This window comes from Mustela nigripes, chromosome 3 (assembly GCF_022355385.1).
Source record: "Mustela nigripes isolate SB6536 chromosome 3, MUSNIG.SB6536, whole genome shotgun sequence".
NCBI lineage: Eukaryota > Metazoa > Chordata > Mammalia > Carnivora > Mustelidae > Mustela > Mustela nigripes.
The window spans coordinates 97,003,857-97,027,612 of record NC_081559.1 but is presented as its reverse complement, the minus strand read 5'-3'; the positions used below and the strand labels follow the sequence as shown (position 1 = coordinate 97,027,612).

Sequence of the window (23,756 nt, the reverse complement as noted above, 5' to 3'; positions counted from 1 at the left end):
TCTATTCTGGGGATTTTGCCAATACCCTTCCCATCTAATTAGACTCTTGGTTCAGGCCACCATTAGATAGATACCTCCCAACATCTGACATGATATGAAAGAATAAATAAGCAATGGGGGAAAGCTGGTCTTATGAGGCAAGAGAAGCAGCACAAAAAACCACAAGAGAAAAAAGAAAGACAAGAAGAGAAAGATGAAACCAATAGCATTGTGATGATATCACTTTCTGATACTGATTCTGGCCTAGAAGAATAGAAGCCCATCTTAATATGTGGCTTGTAACTAATAAGAGTATGGCATTTAATACTGATTAAGAGTCCTTCTCATATTTAAGAAGGTAGCAAGGAGCAGAAATTGGAGCAGATATTTTTTGTGCATGTACAACTCATAAACATGGAGTATTTAAAAACCTCTAAGATTCTAGAAGTCTTAGATCATGCTACTCTTTAATGGGCACTTTTCTTACAGTGATTTTAATATAAAATAAAGATTTTAAAAATTTGGCTCTCAGATACTCAGAATTCGATTATCACAATCTAAGATTCATAACACATTATCATTAGACAAAACATAGCCTTTTTCATTAACGATATTTATTATAATATAATGAATGACTGTGGAACCATTGCCCAGTCCAAGGGCTAGAATACTTTAAATTTGCTTGCATCTACATACCGGTTTTTCCCTCAACCCATCCTCTCGCCTTCCCTATGGAAGTTACTACCACAATCAATCAATCCTATTATTACTACTTCTTGCTTTTTTACTTTTATCACATACATATATATGCTAAGTAATATGCTGGTTGATTTTCTTGGTACTAAACTTTATAAACAGGGTATTATACTGTGTTCATTCCTGTGAGATTTGCTTTATTCATTTCTTATGTTATTAAGATAATTCCATAGAACTGCTTTTAGCTGTGGTTCTTTCCTTTTCACTGTTGGATAATATTTTACTGTGTGAATATGTCACAGTTTATTCTTCCATTAACCTGTCAATGAACATTCTGGAGGTTTCCAGATAATTTTACACTTACAAACTACTGTGGGAAGTCTAGTACAACTTTCCTGGTGCCCATCTGCTAGATGATCTTAAGGGCATGTTTCCAGGAGTGAAGTCAGTGGATAAAGGAGCATAAAAACAATCATCCTTAAGAGACAATGTCAAATTCTTTTTCAAAGTGATTCTGACATTTACATCTTCAAAAGTGTGAAAGAGATCCTGCAATCTAAATCCTTCAATACAATGTATTATCTGACTTTAAAATTTTTGTCATATACATATAAAATGGTATTTCAATTCAATCTTCATAAAAATTTTCCTAATTACTAATCTAATTAAGCATCTCTTCATGTATTTATTACCCATCTTTTTTTTTTTCTATTCTTTAAAATGCTTTTTCATGTTGTTGGACCTTCTTTTTTTTTTTTTTTAAAGATTTTATTTATTTATTTGACAGACAGAGATCACAAGTAGGCAGAGAAGCAGGCAGAGAGAGAGAGAGAGAGGAGGAAGCAGGCTCCCTGTTGAGCAGAGAGCCTGATGCAGGACTCGATTCCAGGACCCTGGGATCATGACCTGAGCTGAAGGCAGAGGCTTTAACCCACTGAGCCACCCAGGCGCCCCTTGTTGGACCTTTTATCTATTAAATTTTTATCTTTTTCTTAGTAATCTACAGGGCAATGCATATATCTTTTCTCAGGTTTTATTCTGGCTTTCATTTTTTTTTTTTTTTCAAAGGTATCCACTGATGAACAGAAGTTCTTAATTTTCATGTACTTCTAATGCTTTTTGTTTCTGGGTTAGGAAACCTTTCTCCTCACTCAAGCCAAAAAGAATTTTTAAAGTTATATTTCTAACTTATTGTCACTATTTTATAGAAATACAATAAACATATTTAAAAATTGATCTGTGTCCACTCACCTTGAAAGACTTTCCTGTTATTTCTACTAGTTTTTCTATAAATTCTTTAGGGTTTTCTATGGACATATCCATAACATGTAAACCAAAGGAGAGAAATAGTGGTATAAAAGAGGAAAGAAAATGTTTCTTAAAAAAAAAAAAAAGAAAGAAAGAAAGAAAAAACCCTCCCAAACCAAAAATACTTGATCACAAAAAAGGAGAGGATATTAAAAACAAAACAAAACATAGAAACATAAAAAATAAATAAGCTATGCATTCTTGTGAAATAATTAGAAGAATAATAAGATAATATAACCAAGATGAAAGAAGAAGATGATAAAAAATAAGATCAGAAATCAATAAAATAGGAAGTAAAAATCTTAGGTTTAAAAAGGTTAAAATCAGTTCTTGGATAAGACAAGTATGACAAACCACTGGTAAGCTTGATTTAAACAAGGAGAACAGTTAATTAACTAATATTATTAATAAAAAGGGGTATATAACCACATATATAGTAGGAACTAAATAGATAAAATCAATCAACTGGTATATGCCAATAAACATGGAAACTTAGACTAAAGATCCACAGTTCCATACAAATTTATATTATTTATTGGAACTGACAGAAGATGAAATAGAAAGCCTGAAACGTTTTATGGCTATTAATGAAATTGAAGCAATCATTAATAATCTTAATAAAAAATGTATCTGGCCCAGATATATTTATACATAAGTGTTTTCACACTTACTAAAATATTAGATCATTCTAACTTAATATAAGTTCTTAAGAACAAACAAACAGGAAAAGAGGGAATACTCTCCACTCATTTTATGAAACCAGTATTACTTTAGTAGTAAGGTACAAGAAAGTACAATACAAAGAAAGCATAAGAAAATAACAGCACTGAGCTATTTTAACCCATTTAATAAAATGAATTAATAATAAATAAAATAATAGTAAGTATATAAATGGGTTAATACATATAGATTGCAGAAATCTTTAGCAAAATATCAGCTAACTGAATTTTTCAATATATACAGAATATACTGTGTTACAGATAGATTAACTTTATCTTAATCTGGTTTAGGATTAGGCTGGTTTAATCCTGGTTGATTGAATTTTTAAAATATAGAGATATCTTTTACTATAAACAATGAATTCTGGAACACCGAAAAGAAATTTAAAAAAATACATAAAAGTTTAAAAAAAGGGGGAAAAAAAAGAACTATCTTTTACTTCATTAAGTGATTAAAGGTAAAAACCATATGATCATCCAAATAGATGCAGATATACTTTCTGATAAGAAATCAACATGGGGGGCACCTGGGTGGCTCAGTGGGTTAAAGCCTCTGCCTTCAGCTCAGGTCACGATCCCAGGGTCCTGGGATCGAGCCCGGCATCGGGCTCTCTGCTTAGCAGGGAGCCTGCTTCTTCCTCTCTCTCTGCCTGCCTCTCTGCCTACTTGTGATCTCTGTCAAATAAATAAACAAAATTAAAAAAAAAAGAAAAGAAATGAACATGAATGCATAATTAAATTTTAAAAAAACCTTCTTAGTTAACTAGTATTAAGAAAAAAAGTTCTGTAACCTGATAATCTACTAAAAATAAGAACAACAACAAAAAGTTGAAATGAACATCATTATTCTAAAGGTGAAACTTTGGAATTAACTCTTTTAAAAACCAGCAATAAGACAAGAGTGCCTATCTTTACCACTTCAGCTTAACATTGATTGGAGATTCTTTCTTCTAGAAGCATACATGATTTTCAAAGAATCTCTAAAATATCAACCTTCCCTTTAAAACTAACTTTAGAAACAGGTGTTCTTAGACGCAAGGTATAGTGTCCTGAAGAGTTAGAAGTCTCCTCCCTCCCCTCAAATCATTATCAAGTTTCTTTTCAAAGATAATGCTCAGCATCATGGCACATTTTAACAGTCGATTTAAAGAATGGGGAAAAAAGGGAAAAGTATAATTTAACATAGTTAGTTGTAAATCCAGGAGCATTATCCAGGCTAAATATCATCTTGCTCTGGGACCACGGAATTAAACTCATTTTGCTTTCTCTTCTTCAACAAATGTAGAGCTTAAAGAGCTGTTTCAGCCCATAATTTTGTTCATCTTATGATCCAACTGGTATTATACTGAATAACATTTGTAATTTAACTGTATTATGTGTGTGAACTTTGCACTCCAAGGAGAACTAAAGAGACACTTTATGGCACTGAAATGATAATTTTTTAAAGCTTTTTTTTTTTTTTTCCCTTCCTTTTAAGAAAGGTACCAGAAAATTTGTTCATTTATGCTTTGGGTTTTTAGTGAAGAGAATGACTTATTTCAGGGCAAGTGCCTTTTATTCATTTGACTAATATTTATTAAGTGTTTCCTATGTAGCAGGCACTATTCTAGGCACTGGAGATGTAACATTGAACAAAACAAAATATTCAAACCTTGTGTTGCTTTAATGTCCAGAAACACATGAGTGCTGTTCAATAATAAAGGGGTGAGTCCAGGAGGTCCTAGGATAAGGATCCCCTGTACCACTATGTGCTTTCCTTCTCTCTCTGAAAACCTTCTATTAACTCTATTTTAGGTACCAGTAAAGTACCTGGGTTGATCACCTTTCAGGTTTATCTCACTGCTTCACACCAGAGCTACACTTCACTGAGTTTTTCTTGATAAATTAATTTATAATAATAGCAATAGCCTCCATTGAAAGGGCACCTTTCAGAAAGGTATATTGCATATACTGTCTCATTAAAATGCTGCAGTTAGGTATTATTTGATGGATGAGAAACTGAAGCTCACAGAAACTCAGTGATACCACACATTATAAAGAGTAATTCAAATTTTTCTGACTCTAAAGAACCCACGAACATTTTCTAGTATATCTGGTGGGTCTATTTCTTCCTTCCTTCCTCCCATCCTTGTTTGTTTGTCTCCTTCCTTCCTTCCTTCCCTCTTTTATTCTTGCTTTCATTCTTTTATTTACTATCTCAGAAAGACAATTCTGGATTTCATGTTGTTCTCCTGAATGCAGAGTGTAGTCTTTATTCACAGTCCATCAATGCATGGATTTTTCCCACCTATGTAATACCGTACAATCCAAATGGTTAACTTCTTCCCTCTTCCCTCACCAGTGTATGGTACAGAAAAACTCAATTAAAAATTTAAAAAAAAAATAGAGTTTTTTTTTTCCAGTAGAATAATCTCATTTGTAAAATGGTGCATATCCAGATTACCTACTAATGGGGGATCCAAGCAGAGGCTGAACAAGGATAAGATGAGGAAGGTTCGTTCATTCATTCATTCATTCACTCACTCATTCATCAAATAAATATCCCCTGAATGCCAGGAATTATATGAGCCTATGGCACAGAACAAACTCTCTGCCCTAATGGAACTTAATATTCCAGTGAAAGGGAAGATAGACAAGAGAACTTAGAAGTTCTCTTCCAACACAAAATTTGTAGGTTATTAGAAATGGGAAGAAGAAGCAGAAAGAGAGAAAGGCAAGTTGTTTGTTTGTTGTTTTTAAGGAAAGGCTGTAGGACAGATTCAAATTTAAGGGCAGATTCTGGGAAGAGCAACTGCAAATCCAAGCCTGTTCATCATCCGTGTTATGTGCTGGTCCTCTGCTCACCTTTCAAACTCACTGGCACACATAGATCACAACCACTGCCAGTTGGCACCACCTTTCTATTATAAATTACTCTCATAAAACCATATGTCCTTCTGTTCTGCTAACTGCCGAGGGGGAAGGCTGGCAGTCACTGCAAGTCACTGCCCTCTTCTGACCCTCCCTTCAATCCCCAATTCACTAACTTTCCATAGGAGAAATTCTCCTCTTTTATGCCTGCTCAAACTTGATTCTTCAGGGCTCACCCCAGAAGATACACTGACTACTTTACTCTTTTTGCTGGTAACCCTGTTGGCACTCAATCTCAAACACATAGACCATTCAGTTACCCAGCCTTTCAATAAACATTCAATTCAATAAGCTCTTGTCATGTGTTAGAGATTCAGTATAAAAAGTCACAATTCCCACTGTTAAGAAATACATAGGGGAGACGGATGAGGATAACATAAATTTGATGGTCATAGTAGACTAGAGTACCATGGAATCACAGGGAGGGATATAACCCTATAAGCTTAGATTCAGAGTTCGGAATTTGAAATGATCTCCACTTGAAATGGGAGCATAAGTCTTTATTTGATGAAGAAGTAAGACCCTATGATAACTCATGATGTAAGGTCACAGAGAAGGAGTTATGACAGGGGACAGGCAGGCATAGATAGGGATGGGGGGGGTCTTATACCATCCTTTTGGGGAATTCTTTCAATGCAGATGGCCTTATTAGTGGTTTTTTTAAAAATCAAGGTATAATTTTCATACAGTATCCTATAAGTTTCAGGTGTACAACATACTGATTCAGTATTTTTAGGCATTACTAAATGATTCACATGATAAATGTTGTTACACCCCCATGACTTATTTTATAACTGGAAGTTTGTACCTTTTAATTCACTTCACTTATCTCACCTACCTTCCAACCCCTAGCCACTCTGGTAACTGACAGTTTATTTCCTGTATACATGAGTCTGTTTGGTTTTGTTTGTTTTGTTTTTTAGATTCCTCATGTAAGTGAAGTCATATGGTATTTGTCTTTCTCTGACTTACTTCACATAGCCCAATACCCTCTAGGTCCATCCATGCTGTCCCAAATGGAAAGATCTCGTTCTTTTTTATGGCTGAGCCATATTCCACTGTATATCTGTACCACATCTTCTTTATCTATTCATCTATCAATGGACATTGGGCTGCTTCCATATGTTGGCTATTATAAATAATGCTGCTATGAACATAGGGGTTCATATATGCCAAGTTTCTAACTTCTCTCCACAACTTGACTCCAAGCTCCATGTGGAGAGGACCATATCTCATGCTTCTTCCCTAATTCCCTATAGCACTTAAATTAGTGATGATTCATGGTGAGTTTCTAAGAAGTACTGAGTCTACTCATAATCATTACCAAAGAAGAGATTTCATTGCCTAATTGGTCTAAGAGCCTTCTCTTGCACATTTCATTTCCTTCTCTTGCACATGTTTAGGCCTGCAATGTAAGTGCTTCAAAGATCAGTCAGTAATGGATAAAGAAGATATGGTCCATATATACAATGGAGTATTATGCCTTCATCAGAAAGGATGAATACCCAAATTTGCATCAACATGGAGGGAACTGGAGGAGATTATGCTGAGTGAAGTAAATCAAGCAGAGACAGTCAAGTATCATATGGTTTCACTTACTTGTGGAGCATAAGGAATAACACAGAGGACACTGGGAGATGGAGAGGAGAAGTGAGATGGAGGAAATCAGAGGGAGAGACAAACCATGACAGACTGTGGACTCTGAGAAACAAACTGAGGAGTTTTGGAGGGGAGAAGTGTGGGGGGTTGGGTGAGCCTGGTGATAGATATTATGGAGGGCACGTATTGCATGGAGAACTGGGTGTGGTGCATAAACAATGAGTCTTGGAATACTGAAAAGAAATAAAATCAAATAAAATGAAAAAAAAAAGTCAGTAATATAAAGACAGTATACTCTATGTATCAGCCAGAAAGCTCTTGAAAACAGACACTCCTTTTTCTGGACATGGGTCTTACGATCCTTTCTCACTAATCTGACCTGATGGTGAAACGACTAACACAGCAAACGCCAGAATATGGGGATGAAAGATTCAGGCTGGCTAGTCAAAGCACTGTAGTGGAAGAAACTGGGATCTCTCTGTTTTACCTAGTTACCAAATTGTCTCCCTCACAGATGGCCATAAAAGAAATTGATCGATTTTTACTTTGCTAAATTACTCCTTTAAAATAAAACTGACTTAGAACAACTGGATAGTCAATTTGAGAAGTTAGATCTGTATGTGAGGACAAAATTTTAAATTATATTTGGTACAAGAGGAAATATGAGGATTATTTTTCCCCTGTAACTTTGGAGTGAGAAAGGGTTTGTCATTAAACAAAAGATTTATGAGTTTGACCATATGAAAATAAAATCTTTCACATTGCAAAGAACATGGTAAGTGATGTCACAAGCAAATGAAAAACCAAGAACATTTAGTTTGTATTATAAACAAAGGAGTACTATCCCTAAACTTTAAAAAGCTCTTCAAAATTGAGATGAGAAAAGACTAACAACTCAATAGAAAACTGGGCAAAGGTCACAAGAAGATGATTTACAGAGATAGAAATACAAATGGCATTTTAATAGGTTTAAACAAAAGTTCTCAACCTTACTCTTAATAAGATACATCAGATTCAAACCACACTGGAAAATCGTTTCTCCAAGTAAGATTGACAGGACACAAAAGTTTGACCTTGAATTTGTAGGTGAGGTTTTGGGGGACCAGGCACATCAATCACTGCAGGCAGATGTGAAAACAGCACAGCTCCCCTGAGGATACATTCACTCTTTGACTCAACTGTCCAATTTGGAAATCTATTCTGTGGAGGAGTAGTTAAATTAATTATGGCACAGCCACAGAGGATAGCTGTGCAAAAGAACATGGGAAGACTTTTATGTACTGACATGAAATGGTCTCCAGGATATATTGTTAGGTGGAAGCAAAGTAAACCAAACAGGATGCTGAACAGGGCAGGCAGGTAATGCCCTTCTGAATACAAGATATTTACCTGCATTTATTTGTTGAGCACATAGACTAGAGGATAAATAAGAAGCCAATCAAATGGCTCCCCTCTATGGGGCAAGAGGCACAGAGACTGGGCAGGTACCTCTGTGATCAAAACAATAAGACCAAATTTTGAAAAATGATACCAGAGGGAAATTGTAAGAACTTCCCTAAACAGAACAGACTTGATGTGAAGTGTGAAGCTTAATGACCAAGTGACTGCAGCATTTGTGCACAGTGATAGACATCAGGTGGGGGTGGAGATTAGAAGATACCTAGCTCAACACAGGCTGAAAGAGGGGAGGGGAGATGCTTGCTCCATATCAGTAAGTAAGTTGTGGGCCAAGAAGATACCTGCTTGCTTTCGGTTGAGTATTTGAGACCGTCTGCACCTCTCAAAGATCTCATGGCATGTGGTACAGTGAATGATATCAGCACAGCTTTGGTCTTTCCCTAAAAATATTGATCTTGTAGACTTCCTTTCTACCAAATCTTAACTGAGCTTTTTCTAGAAGAGGGGGAATGCCAGGATGGAAAGGGTCAAGACGACATATTATATAGAGCACAGGATGGACCAAACAAATCAAGATAAAGGAAAGATTTTTTTTTTTTAGTGAAAAAGCAAAGTGAAAAAAACACTCTTTAAGATGCTTTTGGGAGCTCATCAAGAGAATCTGGGAGCCAACCACCAACCTTCTCTGCTCTCACAAGATGGAGAGCAAGCTTGGCCAATACCATGGAAAGGATACTGTCTCCTTTTCTAATTAAAGTCCTTAAAAGAGTGGGCTGATTTATTCATTTATAATAAAATTCCTGGTCTAATTAAAAATGGGACTCTCTCCCACCTGATCTAGCCTCACTGTATTTCTGATTCCCATGTAATCGAATCTGAAAACAATGATGCTGAGTGATAGCTTGGGATATTGCTACTTATTGTGAAAATAAATAATAAAGAATGAGAATGCTGCTTGGCTTGTTTAGGAAAAGTTTAAATCACCCTGTTTCTCACTTCGATTGAATTTTAACAACAGATACAGATAATATGATATTTCCTTCAATGAAACTGTATAATTTTGGCTAATTTATGAGAGAGGTTTACCTCTCTGAGGCTTTAGCTTCTCATTATTTTGGCCTGTGGTGTGTAAAGTCTCTGTGCTTCCCTCCCCTCCTCTTGTATCTTCAATCTTAAATTCCAGGAATTGTTCTTTCTTTCAACCCATTTAACAAAATACTGCTCATATTTATTTAGCACTCTGCAGACAGGAAGCCTTACATATGTCACATCTAAACTACTCTGGGAGAGGTTGGTAAGGTGGGCATCATATAGCCTATGAAACTAAGGCTCAGAAAAGTCAATACTATTCATCCAGAATCACCAAATCTATTTGCAGAGGCTGACCTAGAACCCAAGAGTCCTAACTCCTGGTTATAAGCATGTCCAACACTTCCAACCAAATGACCATGGCTTTTGTTTCCAGATTCCAAGAAGTTCATAGAGCAGCCAGTAGTGTGATTCACTGAATGATGCTTGACATCTTTTCTTGGCAAAACCCCTGATTGCTACTTGGGAAAGAACCCTGTTCATTTCTGGTTTTGTTTTGCCTGAGCTCATCTGCTTGGCTGTACAGTATGCGTATGTTTCTAGGTTTTTGGCTGGTTGAGGAGGGGCATTTAGGACGGGAGGATATGAGAAACGATCCCTTTCTTTATCCTTGAAGTTTGAGAACAAAACACTCTACATAGTTAGGATATATCCATCTCGTTTCCCTTCATACCTCAAAGGTTTGCACACTGCATCTCTGTTTTGCACACTATAATAATCACTTCTAGAAAGAGTTACTCCTGAACACTAAGACCCTTCTTTTTCCTACTTACCCCATTTCTTCAACAGGGCTTCCTTTATTGACCCCAGCATTTTTAATCCTGAGATTTATGCTAATCTTCTGAGTCTTAACCATTCAGAGGGAAGGGTTCTGGCAAGAGGCCCTTTCCAAATGTCACTATGTGCTTTTTAGCCAAAAAGGAAACTCTAAGGTCCCCAAGGAAACACAAACGCCTGTTGGCTATTTTTTTTCTTCGTTTTCATCTAATTGCAATTTACCTAATTCACAAGAGCAGTGTGAGGATTAACTGTCCTCCAGTTACTTTCAAGTCTGTAAAGGATTTCCGCCTCCTCGGGGCACATGTTTTCTAAGAGAGACAGAAATGAAATACTAATAAGTGATTTAATGTGTAGCAGCCTCAAATAATCTGTGCTCTGTGTTACCATTTTCCACAGTTGGTGTCTCCCTAACACTCTAAGGTGCTTGGAATGGGTTCAACAGCCAAGTGTGAAAGGCCCAGGAGGAAGCATGAACTTCCCTTTCAAAGCCCCTTGGAGGAAGGGCATCTTAACTACTCAGTTAGGTGCTGGGCCAGTTCTGGGGTGCCTGCTGAGTAGGCATAGGATTTGGCTGCTGTCATAACTTGGCACCAATATTTGACAGCTTGTCCTTCTCAATGACCATTTCTGATGCCTAACAGGTAATCTTCCCTTGGCTTCTTCTCAGTATTGTTGACATTCTGTGCAGGATAATGCTTTGTTATTAGGGGCTGCCCTGTGCATTATGGGATGTTCAGCAGTCTTCATGGGCTCCACATATCAGATAGGAGACCGCCCTCCTCTAAGGATGAGAACCCCAAATATCTCCAAAGATTGCCAAATGTCTCCTAGGGCCACAACCATCCAGTTTGAGAGCCCTTGTGAACACTCAAGGTATTACTTGGATGACGGACAACCTCTATGAAAAAACCATCCTTAGACACATTCATGGGGCTGTCTTGGAGTCCCAGCAAGCGACTCCTGTGTGAGGCTGAGAGGACACACAGTTTCCCAAATGATGCATTATGTAATTTGCTGCTTATATATTTAGTTTCAGATCCTTAGCCCAGCTTTCTTTTGGCCCTGGCAGTCAGAGATGGCTCATTTGCACAGCATTAAGTATTATTTGCTCCCCCTACAGATTCCACAACAACCAGGGATTGCATTTTTACTTTGCAATTCTACTTTGCAGGCTCGGGTTTAAATGTTTTGGGTTACCACAGATTCAAACTTGAGAGGGTAGCACTAGGGGTGCTGTGGTAATTATGGGGGGTGTGGAGAATGTCCATCAAAGAGTGACAAACTCGGGGGGGGGGCTTCTCTTCCCTCCAAAATGTCTCATTAGGGTCCAGAATTGGTCTCCCTCTCCTCTGTATCCTGCAGTCCAATTTAATTGAGCGACGGCCTCGCCACGGCACACTGCTCTTTCGACAGGAGGGTAAACTCATTCTGTCCATCATGACATTTGCTTTCTTAAGGGCCTCACAATATGCAGCTTCAATAATTAAATGCAGGTCACATCGCAGCCTCCCTTTTCAAGCCTGTCTGAAGACACAGTGTCCCCCCCCCCCCCCCCCCCCCCGCCATGGTTACCTTTGACCACGTGATTTTCAGAAGCAAATGGTTTTTTGTTTGTTTGTTTGTTGTTGTTGTTTGCTGTTTTCCTTTATTGTTGTGCGCGAAACTTCTCCCCACTGAAAGCCCCAAACCTCAGCATAGTGCAAATCCCATCTGCACAGCTGAAAGGGCTGTTGGTTTTCTCATGGTGGATAAAGGTGACAGAGAGAAACTTGAGACCCTAGCTACCATAAGGGTCTCAGAGCAGCCTGCTTGTCATGGTCAGTACTTTTCATTTGTCACCTGGGGCAGTTTATTGCTAGGAGATGAATCCCTTGTGTTTTATTGCCTGTGCCCATTTATCTTGAGTTGGGATGAGCTTGTCAAAAATCAAGCAAATCTTGAAAATGACCTAACAAGAGTGAAGTTCCAGGAAGGACTAAGGATAACTCTTACATGGAGTGTCCATCTGAAACCAGAGATTTCTCTGGGGGAACTTGGGAGACATTATAATGAGTTCGGATTTCATCTAACCTAATGCTGATTTTGCACATTACTGCGATTTGTCATCTTTAAGTCATATGCCAGATGAACACTTTAAAATAGATACAACTTTGTGTGAATTTTCTATAAAATAGCAAAATCTGATTGCTCTATTAATAGCCAAAGTCCTTGGCCTTAGGAAGGCTGGGTGGCAGCGTTTTTAAAATTCATCATCTCTGCATAATTAGTTGTGAATCTCTAAATATTCAAGCTGAGGAATTAACCGGGAGCTGGAGCTGTTACCCTTCAGGGTCCCTTTTAATATTGTTCCACAGTCATCATTTCCTTGTGTTTTTCTAATTACTGCAAAACCAATTGTTTTTAACTCAACAGCCTTCGCTCTTTGTAATTTGTTGAATGTAATCACCTTCAAAGGAAGAAAATGTACTTCTTGTTCAGGAAATTGGGGTTTTTTGGATGAGCATCATAAGGTAGCTGTCGGACCCTGGTCCTGAAGCTTTACTTATATGACCTGATCATTACATTTTGAGGGTCTGGGGCTCAAGGAAGGAGGGGCTGCTCATGAAAGTGAGCTCAAAATTGGGTTCCATAGACCCCAGTGGGCTTTCATTGGGAGAAGGAGATTTGTGAAAACTACAAAGAAGTATCAATTCAGCCTCCTTATGCTGAGAAGCCCACAGTATGGCCTTGGGCAGTACATGACACTGTGTAGGGTACCTGACAGTCTTCTCACTCAGATGGAGCTTCAGGTGTAGTCTGATCAGAAGCATCCAGGGAGCAGTGTTATGTCACTAACCTGGCCCCGACCACCCATGTCCAGGGCTGGTGTGGACACTGAGCAAGTGGTGAAAGAGCCAACATGAACTAGTTTAGAGGTCAAGTCTCTGCTTTGCTTTTCTTCTTTTGCCAATCTTGCTTATCCACTAACCAGTGGATATTTTCAAAGAACAAATATGGCAAGAACCAAAGTTCTTAATCTTGATTTGTCTCTTTCAGATCTCAAGGGTATGATGCATTTTCATCAATAAGAATGACTCTTTGTGACCATAACTCCTAAACGGGGGCAGAGATTATGAAAATCAAGCCAGGCTGCATGGAGCCATTGAAAGGAAGTAAGAAAGCAAACGTTTCTTATTGGCCTCCACAGCCAATAAGATTCATTGCTTTCTCTAGCACAGCCCTCAGCTGTATCTAACTGCTCTGGGTCTTTCTTCCTCTGGACAAGGTAAGGCCCAAATGGATGAAGGATGTGTGTGTGTGAGAAGCTAAATAAGGCCTTAACCAGTTGTATGAGTTAGTTGCGATTATATTCAATATTCGTGATGTTGCTTAACATTTATTAAATAAGTATGGTGTGCTAGGCCCTGTGTTAAGTGCAGAAAATGAACAAGGAGCGATCTTGGCATTAGTGAGAGAGTTGAACATGCAAAGAAGAAAGTATAACCTCAAATTTAGTGACAGAACTAAATTCAGGGCATTACAGGAGAACAGATAGGGAAGAGTAATTTGGGCATGGCTGATGGAGGGATATCTGAGAAGACTTCCACCATGGAGGAGGTAAAGTCTGAACTGAAACTTAAAGACTAAGTAGAAGTTATATGAAGGTTAGAGAAGATAGGTGTTGGTATGTAGGACATTCCAGGAAGTGAGACCACTTCGTGGTCTCACCAAGGAAGCAAAGCTAAGGAAGACCATAACAGCATCCTGTAGCCAGGACACAAGGGAGCAGTCTGATGTCGCATGAAGTTTAAAACAGGAAATGGAAAAATATAATGTCAGAAAGGCAAGGCCAAGATGGGTTCTGTGGATCTTGTAGAGGAGGAGACTGGATTTTGTCTGTGGGTAATGGAGAGTTCTAGAAGAATTTCCAGTAAAAGGTACAATATGAGAGGCATGAAGGCGGTGGGGATGATGCATTTATGGGAGAAGGGACTGGCAGTGGGCAAGGAACAAAGGGAGGCAGTAGGCTATGTAGGTTCATGAAGGCACTGCTGGAGCACGGGTGGAGGGGTTAAAAAGAGGAAATATTCAAGAAGTATAAGGGGAGGGAAGCCAGCAGGATCTCAGGACAGCCAGAATATAGGAAGTGAGAGAAGAAAGAGTCAAGGCAAATTAGCTTCATAGACTATATTCCTAAAAGAATGGAAAGACTGCCAGTTGAGACAGAGAGCCTGGGAGGCAGAGATTTCTAGAGGGAAAAAGAAAGGTGTCAGTTTGGCCGTTTGCCTTTGAGATACCTGGTGGGGCTGGTGATGGCAGGGGGTTGGGGGACAGCCTGGTAGATGAGTCAGAAGCTAGGGAGATAAGCATTGGCTAGGGATTATTATTTGACTTTTTACTAATCAGGTCCAGCACGTTCAGCGAGGGGTGAGACTCCCCTGGCCTCCCCTCATCCTGAGACTGGAGCTCCATTGTCCCAGCTCCCTGGGTCTTGACTCGTCCGACATCCTGCTGGTGGTTTGCTGTCTTTCCACCTCGGTCCCTTGCTCATGCCTTGTCCAAGGCCCTGCCCACAGGAAAGAGGTGGGAATGTTTGTTAGTCCCAGCTTGGCAAATTAGAGTGGGCAGCTCTGTGGAAACAAAGCCACAAAATAACTTCTGTCTGAAACCTCACCCGCTGGGCCACCTACCCAGCTCCTAAATCCTGCCCCTGCCGCTCGCTGCTAACAACCTAGACTTTTTGAACATATTTCAAAATTAAGCTAAAGAAACTAACCTTGAAAGAAAAGACATGTATTTACTTTAGCGTTTGATGAGCCTGTAGGCAGGGTTTTAGAAAGTAGGTTTCTATGGCCACATTCAGTGTGATTCAAAGCAAGTGGGCAGGAGAAACCAGGGAATGTGGGGTCACAGGACACTGTGTTTGAAAGGAAAGCCTCCTCCCACCCCCGCTCCCTGGACCTGCTGTGATTAGCAGGGCAAGTGGCTAATGACTGAGCAGTGGCCTGGGGGCTGGGGGATGGTGGGGAGGGCCTGTGGTGACAGGAAGAGATCCCTGACTGTGCTTTTCCTACAAGCCACAGAGAGACGGGCTGCCACTGTCAACTGCCCCTCTCTACTTGCGGGAAATTTCAAGGGGCCAGGGAGAGAGGGCGTGTTTGAGAAAGGACAACTATCTTGGAGAACATCCACATAAGGCTTCCAGCTCAACCAGCGATTCCATTCTGTAGGTTGGGGACCTCTATTATAAAATCATGTTGCAGGGTATGGGGGGAGGGAGGGTTGGGAGGAAGAACACTTTCACAGGTTCACGTGGTGAAAGCCAGGCAAAATGGTGACTGGCAGGGAAGGACATCTCAACTACACACCCAGGACACACACTCCTTGTACTGTTTTTCTCTGATTCATTTCTATTTCTTTTCGGATCCAATTTGTCAGCATTTAAAAAGTTCCTGGTAGTGAGTCCACCCTACCTGCCCCTTCCTAGGGCTTGTTGGAAGCCAGTAGGTGCCCACAGCCATGCTGGCTGTCTGCACATGTTCTTTCTTCCTGGCCGCTCTGTCATCAGCCAGGGCTGAGCTGCTGCCGGCTCAGTCAGCGTGTGTGGATGACAGAGCTCTGGCAACAAATTCACTATTAAAAGCAGAGGGCAGGTGCCTGGCTGGAGGAAAAGCATCTTTTTGCTGGTGGGATGCTTCTGGAGTTAGTCTACCTAGCCCTTGGCTTCTTATCCAAAGAAGCACCGTTCACCCTGAGGCTAGGGCAACAGAATGGAAGAAGCTCCTCCTCTCAAATAAGGATTTGCTCTGGTTCAAGGGAATAGGATAAACAAAATGAGTATATTGAAAAAATGACCCAGGCTAAGATTCACTGCCATTTGCCAAAAGGGCAGAAAGAAAAGTCAAAGGAACAAGTTTACTCTTCACCAGGTTCCCTAGGTGTCTCCTAATGTTTATTCCTGATTGTTTTGCAGGACTCACTCAAACAAAGCAATGTTGAAATGTGAACTCTAGGCGCGCCTGGGGGGCTCAGATGGTTAAGCATCTGCTTTCAGCTTGGGTCTTGGTCCCAAAGCCCTGGGATTGAGCCCTGGATTGGGCTCCCTGTTTAGCCAGGAGCCTGCTTCTCTCCCCCCTTCTACTGCTCCCCCTGCTTGTGCTCTCTCACTCTCTCTGTCGGGTAAATAAATAAAATCTTAAAAAAAAAAAAAAAGTGAACCCTAAGATAAGTTTTTCATATTCTAGCACGTGTTCACTGGCACAGATTGTCTTATTTCCTTTTTCAAGATGTTTTCAAATTGCCGTTGGACCATTCCTCCTCACCTCTCCCACTTCCTTCCTTCCACCCCTCACTGGAAACGCACTGCCAGAGGTAGAGACAGACAACCGAAGATGAAGATTTTATCCCTCTTTTGAGTCATGAGCCACATACGGAATCAAGGAATCCCCCCTTCACTCCCGACATCTTTCTTCACCTACCTCCTAAGACTCCACGCTCCCCTGGCTTTCCTCCTTCATAGTCTCCCTCTTTTCTCCCTGACCTGTAAACTTGGGAGGATGGGATTCTCCCTCTATCAACACTCCCTCCCCTTCTGACCTCACCTGGACCCTGTGTATGCAGACACTCAAAGTTACATTTCCAGACCAGACCTGATCTGCTGAGCAACAGACGCCCATAGCACATGCCTACTCACCATCTCCACCTGCTCCACAGGCAGCTAGCACGGAGCATGTGCAGGATTCCCCACCATCCCCAACCCTCCCCAGCTCCAACCTCAGCCTTCCCCATTTCAGTCAGCAGAGAGTTGTCCCTTCCAGGACCCGAACACTGAAGCCATCCTAGACCCTACTATTTCCTCTACCCCCACCCTCTAATCTATCAATAATTGTGTTGTCTTTTTAATTAGATCTGGAATCAGCCCATTCTCACTCTGTGTTGTATGTGCCGCATGTGGTGAGAAACTCTTAAGAAAGCAGCAAAAATTAAATCTAAAAATCTAAAAATTCTGCTTCTTGCCATATTAGCCATAGTTAAGTGCTTATGGGCCATGTGTATCTTGTGGCTCTGGTACCGGCCAGCGGTGCTCACTCCTTTCACCAAGACCACCCTGCCCCGGCCACTAAACATCTCTTGCGTGAGTGACTAATACTAATTATAGCCCCTGAGGTGATGTTGCTCCTTCAGCCTTCACCAGCTGGTAGCCAGAGAAATCCTTTGGGAACGTCTTAGGTTATGCTGCTTCTTTGCTCAAAGTCATCCAAAAGCTCCCATGCATGTCTTCAGAATGGCAAGGAAGCCCTTATGAGCTCTAGCTCCTTTTACTTGTCTGACCTCATCAGCCCTTCCCCTTCCAAACTGCTCTCGGGACAGCCACACTGGCCTCCTGCTGCCCCCGCCTCCAGGCTTCCGCATTGGCTCTTCCCTCTGCTGAGTATGCGCGTCCCCCAGATGGCCTCCCGGTTCATTCCCTCTCCTCCTTTCCTCCTCCCAATCTCGACCACCACCTTCTCCGTGAGACTTGTTCAGATCGCTTTTTAAAATGTGAACCCTGCCCCTCTCACCAGCAGTCCTGCCCTCCCCTATGTACCCTACCCCTCCTCACTTTTTCTCCACAGCACTCATCTCTTTTCAACAAATGATAGACATTCACTAGTTAATCATATCTGTTGTCTACTCTCCAGGAGGAAATTTTGTCTAGTTACTCACTGCTGGAAAACTGGCCCAGAGGAGGCCTGCCATAAATATTTGTTCAATAAATAAATGGAGTTTTAGAGCTGGAAGGAGCCCTGGAAATATTCTTGGATGAAGCAGCTGAAGGTTAATGAGGTGAAATTAGTCACTGTAGACCCACGATAAGTTCAAGGGAAGAACTGGACCAACAGTCCCTAGGTGTCTTCACTGGGCAGTCCCTGATTAAGACCTCCCTTTCCACCATCTTTGCCACAACCAGACAGAGAGCCAATGTGGACACCTACCTAACTGCAAAGCCAGGGGTATTTTATCACTTTTTTCTTGGTAAGCTTTTGTATCATTTTACCATTGGTCCTTCTTCTCTGGTAACTTGTAGAAAGCAAGGAACCAGGTGGAGGCTCGGGCTAATGGCTATTCTTACCCCCGTATGTCCCAATGCCAAGACTCTTGGAAAACTGTAAACACACATGGTTGCTGGGATTTCCCTACAGCAATTTATCAGTCTTGTTTAAAAAAGAAACAAACAAACAACAAAATCATGTTTTCATCATATAATTGCTAAATTAGTATTTGAAAAAAAGCTGATGAGCATGAACAAAGTGATCCTCCACTGCATCACTGAAATATTTCTGACAATCCAGTGTAGATAAGAAGGAAAGTGGACCCCAGATCCCACTCTGAATTAGGGGTTCATCTGTCCTCCTACAGCTGTAAGGAAAAGCCATCTGAATATACACATTTTTAAATGCCTTGGGATGACAGTTCTTCTGCTGCCAATTCTGATTCAAAAAGAAAGTACAGTGAGCGAGTTTGAGCTTCATAAACAGACCTGTTCATAACAGTCCGGCTCACAGGTGCAGAGCTACACAGCATGATATTAGCAAAAAGCCTGGAAGACTCCATCCATGGCTCACTGGACGATTTAACTTGCCAGAGGATGTAATTAAGAGCAAAGTTATCTTTCTAGTCATTCCTTCATTACTCAGATAACTCAATTGGAGACTTTTTGGGAGATGCCAGATTTGGAAATAAAATCCTTACAGACGGCACTGAAATGTCATGAAGATTATACCAGAAAACAAATAGATGCACATAGACAATCTTCTGAACATACCAGAAAATTAGATCTCAGGAGAGATGTGGGGCTCAGATGTAAAATCAAGGGTAGGGGCGGAGGCAGAGTACAGCGAAAGACACAATCAGCGGCTTCCGGGAGAGAGAGGAGCCCCGGAAGAGCCGGTGCTCCCGCAAGTTACCTTGGGTGGCGCTCTTCATTGCTTGCACTAACTTGCCCCTTCCAGCTCCAAAACCATTATCTCCATAGTCCAGGTCACTGTCACTAGCACTGCCAGCACTGGCAGAGTACGCACACATTCTGGGTACCTTGTCCTAAATAAGTAATACGAGACCGTTAAGATTATTCACGCAAGTCGAATGTGGCAGAAGATCCTGCGAGGATGGGACACGGTTCAGATGGGCTGTGACGCAGTCGCCGTGTGCGCAGAATTCCATTCCACTGCCCCACCCCCAAGAACAGCTCTGTCTTTCCTGTCTGTCCATTTACTGGAGCTGCAGGTGCAGGGCTGCGGTAGCGAAGCTATTGACCACTCTGCCATAGTCCCAGGCCCAGGAAAGTCGTCATAGCTACCCGCTCTGCATTTTGTACACTTACTTCTTTAGGGGGGGGGTCTTATTTTTCTCAAGTGCCTATTATGAGCTGCTGTTTCAAGCCTAATGGCTTATTTGCTTAACTGATCTCATCACTGGCTTTCAAGTATCAGAGGGTATGGGGAAAAAAATCAACCTTGAGAACAAAAGAATGAAGGCTTGCCTAATTTATGATTTCCTTCTATCCCTTGAAAGGACAGGAGCCTTTAGGAAAGTATGCTACTGCTAACCCTATATACTCCTCACATCCACTGGAGGTTGATGGGTTGAAGGACCCAGTCTCCACTCTTGCTCGCAGGTACACACAGCCTGGCCCTTGAGTTGTCACTGGTGTGGCGATAAGGCTCTGTCAGGAATTGCTGAGGTGGTCGATGCTGTATAAACAGTATCTCCCTTTGTGCACAGAATCAGAATCCTAGATCTGGGATTGCAGTTTGGTGTACAGAATTATAAAAGAATGTCTCTTAGGTCTGCAGGCTGCCCTCTTAGAACCAGTTATTCCCCACCCATCCCAGACAGTTCCAGTCTTTTGAAGTTTCTAAAGTCTGTTTGGGAGGGTGTCATTCGTTTGGAAATCATAAAAACACACTTTAGGATGTAAATCCCCTCATCTGGAGTTGTAAGTACAAGCTGCTACTCATCCCTTTGTTCCTTTTTTCATTGACTCATTCATTCACCCATTCAACAGATGTTTATGGAGTGCCTATTCTCTGCTAGGAGGAGGGAGAGGCTCTGGAGGTACGGGGCTCAATATGTGGGATACTGATAGTCCAGCAAGGATGTTATTCATGGGGTGCTAGGGGAGCCCCACGTCTTAGAGTTCTGGTACAGCCCCAGTAACACTTTCTGCAATAGGATGAGCTGAATCTCTTCATGCCTCCATTCAACAAACCCTAATGGAGCCAGGCCCTGGGCTGGGTGCTAGAATTATAAGCTAACTCTTACTTCCAACTTTCTCCCCCTGGCAGTCCGCAAAGCAGGTTTCTAAGTTCCAATTCACAGCGGTGACTCTCTCAGATCAGAACGAACTTTCCAGTGAGCAGACCTGGGCAGGGTGATGAGGGAGAGAACCCCAGAGAGGTGTCTGTGCTGCTGGGCAGGTATGCTGGGTGAGGAGTGTCCTGCCATCACATGTAGCAGGAAGGCTCTCACCTGGCCCGCTGTTGTTTTTGTTATTATTATTATTTTTACTTTCTTGGATTTGCCTGAACTCCTTTGCCATTGTCACTACCTGTTGTTTTTGAACGATTTCCCCCACTGACTCTGGGTGTCTTTAGGGTTTTCTCAACTCTCCGGTTCCCAAAACGAGCACAGAGTTCTTAGAACAGGGCTTCTCAAAGTATTTTCCATGGCCCAGCAGCATCGGCACCACCTGAGTATTTGTTAGATATATTTGGACTTCAACTCATCAGTACCAAGTCAGACATGGCATGAATGGATGTGGAGCCTCCGTGTGGTTCTGATGCCCACTCATGTTTGGGAACCACTGCTTTAACACTTTTTTGTCTAAGCTAAAGCATGATAGACTACACTGTTTTACTCTTTTGCCTCCTAGGCTCCTGCCTTGAAGAGTCTGCCATTCTGAGTGTCAGACATGGAATTCTAGTCTGAGGGAGAGGGCCAAGTTCTAGTCCCAACTCCTGAGTACAGACCCTGAATATGGTCTAGCATCTCTCTGGAGTTGTGTTCTCTGCTGTAAATTGAGGCTATGGGCCCCGAGAATTTCTTTCCCTACTTGTCCATGAGTCCATACTGAGGGGCTAAAGGCTGAAAGAAGGTCCGGCCCCATTGATTGTGGGGGACCCAAGATGTGGGCTGATCTGGGTATTTTTCATCATAGTTGAAAGAAACTCTACTAGAAAGAGCAATGGAGGCTCCTAATGCAAGGACTGGAAGAGACAAAGGCAGCAGGAGTGAGAAGAGTTAAGGAAGGGCGGGGAAGCTCTGGTAATTGATCCATATGTTCTTCTCCCCACCCTTCTCACTGCCGGGTACCAACAAAGAGCTTGAAGGGGCCAACCCAGGACAAGTTGAGAAATAGTGAACAGGGTGAATATGGCCCAGGTAACCAGCTGGAGGGGTAAAGAGGAGGAAGCACAGAAGGGAATACCACGTAACCCTGAGGAACAATAGAAATAACCCTGAGCTGTGAGCAACTTCCTAGGTCCGATCACATGTCAGGAGGCCTATGTGTGCCATCTCAGGGTGGAGGAAGATCTCCCAGCAAAAATGGTAGAGACTGAAGAGACATTGACAATGGCAAGTCATTTGACTACTCTGGGGTATAATTATACCTCCTTTACCTGTCTCACAGGAATGAGGTGAAGGTTAAAAAAAAAAAAAAAAAAAGTAAGGATAAGGTCATGAAAAAGTGTCATTATATCATTCTCAATGGTGCTCTCGTGGCTTGGGAAAGTGAGTGCCCATTGTGTAACATCTAATCTAGGCAGAGCTTCCATGCCTCAAGGACCTAGGGGCAGATCTGTGGAAGCATTTCAATTCCTCCCAACAGCCCATGGTGTTCCTTAACAATGCAAGGAAGAAGGTGAGCCTTGGGCCTTAGTTTTTATTCACTGAGCCAATGACAAATTTGATCCCAAAATTGAATCTGTCGTTGAAGGGTTTAAGGAAGTCATTTTTCACCATCAGGGCAACACTCCCTTACCTGGGTCTCAGCCATGGGGCCTTCACCCCCCCAGTCTGGAAGCTGCTCGCTTCTAATGGCGTTTTCGGTATATTCAAATGACGAGCAGGTCTGAGGCCTTGGCTCTGCTTCATTCTGCTTTTGGGAATTGATTTTTCCTAAATGAGAAAATATACATGAAATCACAATCTGCTTCCTTCAACTCTTTACAAGTTTAGGGAGGGAAGTGGGGGAGACATTCAGCATTAATAAAAAAGGCCCAAATACAGTCAGAGCTGGGTATCTCAACATTCTGTAAGTCTGTGTTAACCAAAACATCCACACTGCATAGCTAGGGATATCTATCGAGGGTGTCCATCTTGGAGAGCTGAAGGCAAACTCTTCCACAAAACGCTGACAGACTTTTCATGTTACGAAGGGGTCAGCGGGCAAACCCTTTGAGAAACACCCATTCCTCCTCAAATAGTGTTGATCATCAAATAATAAACAGGTTTCCTTTTGGGAGCACTTCTCAGAGCCCCCATTCCACTACTGAAAAATTGTCGTGATGTCCAAAGAAACGACTTGAACTAGAAGCCCTAAAGAATACACCCTACGTTGAAGATACTACTACAAATTTAGAGATAAAAGTCTTTTCCAGATCTTTTTTTTTTTTTTTTTTTAAGGATTCCTATTTAGAGTTTAAGTGTATTCTGAGAATGTTACGTTGTCTGATTTCAAAAGCGGACCTTTCCCCCATGCTTCTTTTGAGCTTAACTTCTGATAATAAAGGGAAAGAAGAAGAAGACGATGACGACGACGACGATGAAGCAGCAGCAGCAGCAGCAGCAGCAGCAGCAGCCCTTCTCAAACATACTTGGGCAGGGAACCCTTATTTTCCTAGAATACCCATGACGGTCATTCCCAGTGTGCTCGGAATGTGGCCTGGGCAACTCTGTTCTTAAAGACCTCGTGCGGCAGGACTCTCAAGCTTTTACGTGCCTGCACTTCAGCTGAGCTTTTGTGAAATTGCAGTGTCTGAATGAGGAGGTCTAGAGTGCCTGTCTGAGGTTCCGCATTTCCGGAAAGCTCCGGGGGCGATCCTGATGCTGCTAGCCTATGCATCCCACTTTGAGTAGCGAGGGTGTCATTAGCAGGGAATGATTAAAGAAAGTTCCCCCATTACCCTTAATAGTAGATTAACCTGCAGAGTGAATTCTCTCCTCAGGCCCAAAAGGAGGACCGCTGTTATTATGCTCCATCCTCAGTGATTACCAACGGGACGTGCTGTGCGACAGCCTCTCCACAGCATTTTG

General features: G+C 41.6%; 1 protein-coding gene across 5 annotated transcripts in view; it reads right to left on the bottom strand.

Annotated features, from left to right (window-relative positions):
- NCKAP5 (NCK associated protein 5) overlaps window positions 1–23,756 on the bottom strand; it is a 949,833-nt gene that overhangs the window by 32,905 nt on the left and 893,172 nt on the right. For 4 of the 5 annotated variants that reach the window (XM_059394413.1, XM_059394408.1, XM_059394409.1 and 1 more), the window contains one exon: window positions 22,483–22,619. In XM_059394413.1, coding sequence (XP_059250396.1) covers window positions 22,483–22,619 — 137 coding nt within the window. Of the gene's footprint in view, window positions 1–19,405; window positions 19,539–22,482; window positions 22,620–23,756 lie in introns of all 5 variants that reach the window. The other variant, XM_059394410.1, reaches the window with a different exon arrangement.